At 43.1% G+C, this 6814-nt stretch overlaps 3 protein-coding genes across 3 annotated transcripts; 2 read left to right on the top strand and 1 right to left on the bottom strand.

Moving 5' to 3' along the window:
- Window positions 1–1007: 1007 nt before the first annotated feature.
- On the bottom strand, window positions 1008–2991 carry V2V93DRAFT_377074 (armadillo-type protein). Its single transcript, XM_066911900.1, has 2 exons — window positions 2720–2991; window positions 1008–2670 (listed from the first exon to the last, which is right to left on the bottom strand). Exon 2 carries the CDS (start codon window positions 2527–2529, stop codon window positions 1279–1281), a length of 1251 nt encoding a protein of 416 aa, XP_066762826.1. The 5' UTR covers window positions 2530–2670; window positions 2720–2991; the 3' UTR covers window positions 1008–1278.
- V2V93DRAFT_145583 (uncharacterized protein) lies at window positions 2853–3874 on the top strand. The gene has a single exon (XM_066906858.1). The coding sequence runs from the start codon at window positions 3175–3177 to the stop codon at window positions 3622–3624; it is 450 nt and encodes a 149-aa protein (XP_066762825.1). The 5' UTR covers window positions 2853–3174; the 3' UTR covers window positions 3625–3874.
- Window positions 3875–4124: 250 nt separating this feature from the next.
- V2V93DRAFT_361735 (uncharacterized protein) lies at window positions 4125–4817 on the top strand (the record flags this gene model as incomplete). Its single annotated transcript, XM_066908170.1, has 1 exon — window positions 4125–4817. One exon carries the CDS (start codon window positions 4125–4127, stop codon window positions 4815–4817), a length of 693 nt encoding a protein of 230 aa, XP_066762824.1.
- Between the last annotated feature and the right edge of the window lie 1997 nt (window positions 4818–6814).

The following is a 6814-nucleotide window of genomic DNA, read 5'->3' as shown; positions in this document are numbered from 1 at the left end:
GAGTAGCCATGTTGTTACGATCTGCTGAGATTAAGCTCTCGTTGTCTGATTTGTGCTTTTAGCACCACATGAATAGTTTTGGGCTGTTTGTGGATGTCTTAATAAATAGTTAAAAGTGTATGTATAACATTTCAAACTATTTCATTTAAGAAGAAAGCCGGGTAAACATTACTTTCTTTGCGCGATATGTACTTGAAAGAATAACAGAAAAAAACAAGCCGAGATAGTGAACATATAGTGCTGTGGGCGAATGACTGGCAAGTGATAATGTATGCACGTAATAGATGTGTTGCATGTTATTGTGGGCACGCGTAGCACTCCGCTTCGGTCAATTGCTTGATTGGGAGATTCTGTTCACAGTCACGTGAGAACGCGCTCGCGCTCAATCATATTGTTTTATGTTACAAGAGCAAAAATCAATCTGTGGTAGAGTTTTACGGTTCGTAAATTTCAGATAGATATCTAAAGTTGTGAGCTGTGTTTTGCACTTACTGGATATTGATGCACAGCATAACAAAGTTGAGCGATTGCGACGAGCTCCTAGAGTGGGTTTATGATGATATGTTGTTGCAGTAATAATGATTGGCGATAATAAAAATGCTCAAGAAGCGCACTAAAGTTTGCGTGCACGCTGACATTAACAATATTGCTAACAAAGAGAGAGAGCAAAAGTTTGTTTACTGTGTCAATGTAAGATTCAAAATTTAACGGTGCCGGTTATAGCGCCAGCTGTGTGGTAGATGTGCAGAAGGTCTTAAAATTACAAGCAGGGTAACCATGTGGGCTTGTTAGAAGGAGCGCTGAGCGCTCCGCACGAAGAAGAGGTGGGATGGCGCGAAGGCCGGGTAACAGAAGAGGTAAGTGGGGGAATGAGAAGGAAGATGGAGAGAAAGGTCAAGACGGGTGGAGGCAAAAGAGGAAGAGTTTTGAGTTGAGAGCAAGACAAGGCAGGATTCTCATGACAATATATATGAAAGAGTGATTAATAAAAAGCGAGGGTGAAATGTGTATAAGGGAGCGGAGGTTAGGCTGCGGCTATTTAAAAGTTAGGTGACAGTGAGCTAACCAGCGCAAAAGATCGCTAAAGTTTAGGGTAAGAATTGAAAGTCTGCGCTTAGTCGAGCGAAGCTGAGAAGAGTTTCTTAAAATTTCAGCATGTGAAAGATGGATAGCAAAGAAGAGAAAAATTTTGTGAAGACAAATGAAGTGTGTGCAAACATGGTTTAATGAGCAAAAAGCGGCTATAAGACGATTGACGGTTTTGGGGTCAAAAATAAATCACAGTGCATATAAAATTGAAGGATTTTTTAAAAGTTTAAAAAAACGATCCTGCACTTCCTTGTGGGTGTCATTCAACGCACCAACAATTTCGGGAATGATATCAGAAAGACTCTCAGAAAGTTGCCGCGGATCAAGGTACGCCATGGTACCGAGTAACTCAACAGCTCCCTTCTTAGACCGCCATTGACTTTGATTGAAAAAGTCCAACGCAAGCGGAACTAGCTGCTTGATACCGTACGAGGTAGTATGTTTCATTATTCCCTTCGCCGCATCGGCAGTAGCTTCTCGCACTTCGCCGGATGCATCTCCAAGTGACGTCAACAAAAGCGGCAGGATTTCAATCGCATACGGCTCAAAATACCTGCCTAAACTCATAGACAACGTCTCAAACGCAAACTGCACGCCCTGTCTTTTCTTTGGATCTTTCTTATCCTCCAATGCAGCTGAAAGTGATCGAATAATATCATAGTCAGCCAGCGCCGAAATTCCAACACCTTTAACAAGTCCAGCGAGACCAAACGCGGCACCGCGCCGTTCAGAGTACTTGTTCCCAGCAAAAAGCTGGTTCAATAGGCGTTCGACGTACTTGCTGATTTTCTCGCCATCAGCGCGCTTCGCCAATGGCGGTAACGTCTCGGAAACAGCAAACTGCACATTCTCGGACGGTGCGCGAAGTGTGGCAATTAGTCGCTCAATAATAGGCGGCAATCGCGTATCATCGTCAAGATGACGAGCAAGCGTACCATAAAGCACAATAGCAGACTCTTTGATACGATTTTGCTCTTCACTACCGTTATGTTTAGCACCCAAACATTTCTCAATAATCGGCATCAAGACATCAACCGAGCTCTTCGCATGTAAATTCAAAATTGAAATGCCAGCATCTTGCATTTCCTGCCGCACATTCGGCTCCTTATCACCAAGCGCACCATCTTCAATTAAAAACGCCACAAAACTAACAAGCTCCGATTCCGGGAAAATCGGCGCGATTTCCTTGTATGTCGTAGCAATTCCACTGCGAACCTCCCAAGGATCTTTCTGGTCTAAAGAAGACTTTGCAACCATTCCAAATTCATTGTAAATAGTCGCAGGAGGTTTTGCGCTTTCTTTGTATATTTCTATAGCGGCTGATAAGAAATCGTGGAATAGCGAGGGATGTTGGTCAGAAAGCTCATCAAGTGCATCACGGATAGCGCGGGAGATAGCACTACGGATAGGCGCATCAAGATTCTCGAGATACTCTAGCATCTTAAGAGGCGTAGTTTCGTCAATTTCCAAATCATTCTCATCCCAAATCGCATTAGCGGTTTTTGCATTAAGCTCATTGTCATCGTGACAAGCAATCCAAAGCTCGCTGGAATATCCAATATGAGAAATCTCGAATTCAGCCTGTCGTTGTTAGCAGGGTAGTTCTCACCAGAAAAAATAAATAACTTACATCAATGCCCTCAAGAACTGCTGCTCGAACGGCACTATCCTCAGAAATACAGGCTGCTAACAAAGCATTCAGTTCTTCGTCGGTTATATTGGCAAGACATGCTCTGGCATAATCCCAGTAAGCACTCTTTATTACTCTTATTCTGAGCGGTTTAATTGGGTGAGCGGCTTAACCGGGAACTACGTTATAGGGAGCCCGCTGTGGCTGGTGACAGAAAAGCGGCGAAATGCTTGCACCCCAGTACAACGCGACTACTTAGCGCGAGATTTAAGACATACCGTTACTGTGGCGGCGCATTTAGGCAGCACATAAGTATTTCATGCTTTGAAGCCCTCTTCTTCCGTTTCCATTGCTTCCGTTGCTTCCCCTGCTGCATCGCCTGCTTTCCACCTGCTGCATCGCCTGCTTTCCACCTGCTCATTGAACCGGTTGTGCACGGTTGAACAAGCCTTGAGATGAAACTGCTTAACGTCACTGCGGTATCGGTGATTTCGTTAGCGGTGGTGGTCCAGGGTACTTATGATTACACTACGCAATACGGCTTTGGAAAGTTATCGGCGTTGGTTGCGGCGTGCAATGTGACCATTGGTGCAATAACAGCCGAGCTGGTAATTTCAGGCACTGGTCATGTTGCTATTCTTTTAGACATCAGTGAGGATTTGGCGGAAAGTGCGAAGGATGCCATGAATGAATGTTTGGGAGAGAACGGCTTCGGTATTCCAATTGGCAAGAAGTATGATGATTGGAAGGAATTCTTTGTCAGTGACACTTTCAGCATGAGTGGCCCAGACCACTTGTCTAGCAACAGGACATTTACCCACAGAAGTGATGCGTCCATTTATCAACAGGAGATGAACATTAGACCGCAGGACATGTTGGATCTTGGTAGACCCAGAACTGAGTAACCATTCTTTACTATAGTGAACGCGAGGGCTGCGTGGTTGAACCTAAGGTGGCGTAAGGCTGTGGAAGGCACTGTATAACCACTTCGGTAAAGCGGCAACAAAGGTTTGAGAACAGGAGGAGAGAGACTGTGCGAAGTGCTATCTGACTACTTAGATAGAGAAGCAGCAGATTTAAACCTCACAATTCACTATACAGCAGGATCTACTCTAAATTGTCACTGCTCACCTTCAGATACTCGGCCAGATCTGCTCGAACTTAAAAAAAAGGGCGGCTGGCGACAGAAAGGCGGCGAAACGCTTGCACCCCAGTACAACGCGACTACTTAGCGCGAGATTTAAGACATACCGTTACTGTGGCGGCGCATTTAGGCGGCACATAAGTATTTCATGCTTTGAAGCCCTCTTCTTCCGTTTCCATTGCTTCCGTTGCTTCCCCTGCTGCATCGCCTGCTTTCCGCCTGCTCATTGAACCGGCTGTGCACGGTTGAACAAGCCTTGAGATGAAACTGCTTAACGTCACTGCGGTATCGGTGATTTCGTTAGCGGTGGTGGTCCAGGGTACTTATGATTACACTACGCAATATGGCTTTGAAAAGTTATCGGCGTTGGTTGCGGCGTGCAATGTGACCATTGGTGCAATAACAGCCGAGCTGGTAATTTCAGGCACTGGTCATGTTGCTATTCTTTTAGACATCAGTGAGGATTTGGCGGAAAGTGCGAAGGATGCCATGAATGAATGTTTGGGAGAGAACGGCTTCGGTATTCCAATTAGCAAGAAGTATGATGATTGGAAGGAATTCTTTGTCAGTGACACTTTCAGCATGAGTGGCCCAGACCACTTGTCTAGCAACAGGACATTTACCCACAGAAGTGATGCGTCCATTTACCAACAGGAGATGAATACTAGCGATAGCAAATTGGTGAAGAGACTAGCCCATCAATACTTCATATTTAAGGACAATCTTGCCAATGATGATTGGTTATGGTACGGTAATGCTTCTGCCAACAGGTGCTATACTTGGACTCCAGTGTCTAGATATCGGAAGTTCACTAACTTTGGTTGCTGCACGAGTAAATCTAATTTACATTATCGTCACTCGTGCAGGACAGGTTCACACAGTGTGTACGTCTCTGGTCAGCATTGGCAAGAGAGCACTGGGTACAGGGTGTATTCATTTAAACAGGAATACTGAGCATTCGGGTTCATACTCTACTGAGTAACCGTGGACAAGAAGCCGTAGAGACTTATTTTGGCTGAACGGAGATATAGTTGGCGTATAAGTGCTACTAAGAGAGTGGGAGAAGAGACTGAGTGGAAGGTACATATGGTGTTCGAGTGATAGTGTAATATTACAAATGATGTATTTACCGTCTTAGGCGGAATCTCCACAAATCTACAGAAAAGGCGCTTCTAGCCGTACGCAAAAGGTCTACAGCTCCGGCGAATCATATGAGTGTGCTCAGGTGCACTACAGATAAGCAAATAAGTCTGTTGGATAATGCGAGCTAGATGCACTCTCTATAATACACAAGCAGGAAAAGATATTGAGATATATAATTTTTAAATTGATATTGTGGTGTATGCGCTCGCCCGCCGCATGTGACTCGGGAGACTAGGCCGCTTTCGGAAGTCAGATGGTATTGTAGCTCAAGAGGAAGGAGTAGTTGGATAGCATCGGACTTAGGAGAGACGGAAAAAAAATAAGGTCTATACTTGTGAGGAGAGTGCAAATTCGGGGTAGCTACAACGGCGTCGGAGATAATATGGTGCTTAGGATTTGTACATAAATAATAGCTAGCATGCCCTCTTAGTCAGCAGTCAATTATAGTAATCAGAGATTGATTGCCTTCTAGATTAACTTGGAAGGGAAATATTACATCACCATTATTCTCCAGTTAATAGAGTATTTTACCATAAATATTTTTGCAGTCTATGCGCAGTGGTACACTTTGTGTGACTAAATGTGATTCATCTATAATTTTGCAATTAAGTGATTTCTGTTCTGACCATCTCTGGTGCTTGGAGACGCACATAGTGGCAAACTGCAAGGTATTCAGTTAATGTAATTGTTTAAAGATCCTTTATATTGTTCGGCCTAAACAAACCAGGAAGTGGCGGAGTAATTTTGAGGCTATATACGGCTGGTTTGTTAGTTATTTGTTGTACCGCGGATAATCAGGTTTCTCTGTATAAAGGTAACCTGAGTCCCCGGTAGATTAGCTTAGTCTATTAGGTAGAGTTCCAGTTCCAGAAATAGACATTGAGCACCTATATTTATTGCTCTGCGCAAAGTAAATTCTCTACCAGTATCCCACCCGCGCACTGATCATGCGAATAAGGATGCAACGCAATTAGTTCATCAGAGACGCTTTCCGGATCATCAATCGTGGAAGCAGACCAATATCACCGAATGAAAATAGTTAATAGCTTTGTGTGTGATCTCTAGTGGGTTGATTAATTGATAAATATTTAACGATGGTGCCACATATACATAAAACTCAAAATCACAAAAATTCAAAATTCACACACATAAATACAAATGGGGATTCTCCAACGTCAGATGCACATATTATAAACGCAACTGTCTTTTTGACATAAATTCGGTAAACCCATAGCAACCATCGCAAACGTTCACTAGAATTCTCTACAAGAGGCCAAGAAATAAGACAAATGCCAATAGCTACGGCTTTGGTACCAATTACAGCATGGCGACCAGGAAAGCAGTTACCTTCTGAGATCCTCTTAAATCCCAAGAAGATAATGCTTTTCCAAGTTCAAACCAAGTAGTAGTCGGTGTTCGGCTGTGTTTGGGCACTGTAGGAGTGAATATTCGACACCGTCAACCTCTCCAGACAAGGACTATTGTATAGACAGTACCGAAGTTATATTTATAGGTAGAATATATCTTTTTAGAAATTATTAACTGCTAGTAAAATCATAAAGTAGTGATTTCTAATATGTAAATCTCTTACCTACATTAAGGAGTAACTGCCGTACATATATCAAATATAACGCAAATCTGCTGGGTTTTGGACTTTAATATAAGATAAATCAATTTCTTTGTAAAATACTTTTGGGAAATCATGTAAATAAAAGTAGGGTTTAGTAGGGTTTAGTAGGGTTTAGTAGGGTTTAGTAGGGTTTAGTAGGGTTTAGTAGGGTTTAGTAGGGTTTAGTAGGGTTTAGTAG

This window comes from Kockiozyma suomiensis (assembly GCF_038497685.1).
Source record: "Kockiozyma suomiensis strain NRRL Y-17356 unplaced genomic scaffold V2V93scaffold_26, whole genome shotgun sequence".
Classification (NCBI taxonomy): Eukaryota; Fungi; Ascomycota; class Lipomycetes; order Lipomycetales; family Lipomycetaceae; genus Kockiozyma; species Kockiozyma suomiensis.
This window is presented reverse-complemented; position numbering and strand designations above follow the sequence as displayed.

Bases quoted from the DNA above. Each gene is read 5' to 3' on its own strand.
- V2V93DRAFT_145583 (XM_066906858.1), top strand. From the start codon at position 3,175: ATGAAACTGCTTAACGTCACTGCGGTATCGGTGATTTCGTTAGCGGTG.
- V2V93DRAFT_377074 (XM_066911900.1), bottom strand. From the start codon at position 2,529: ATGCTAGAGTATCTCGAGAATCTTGATGCGCCTATCCGTAGTGCTATC.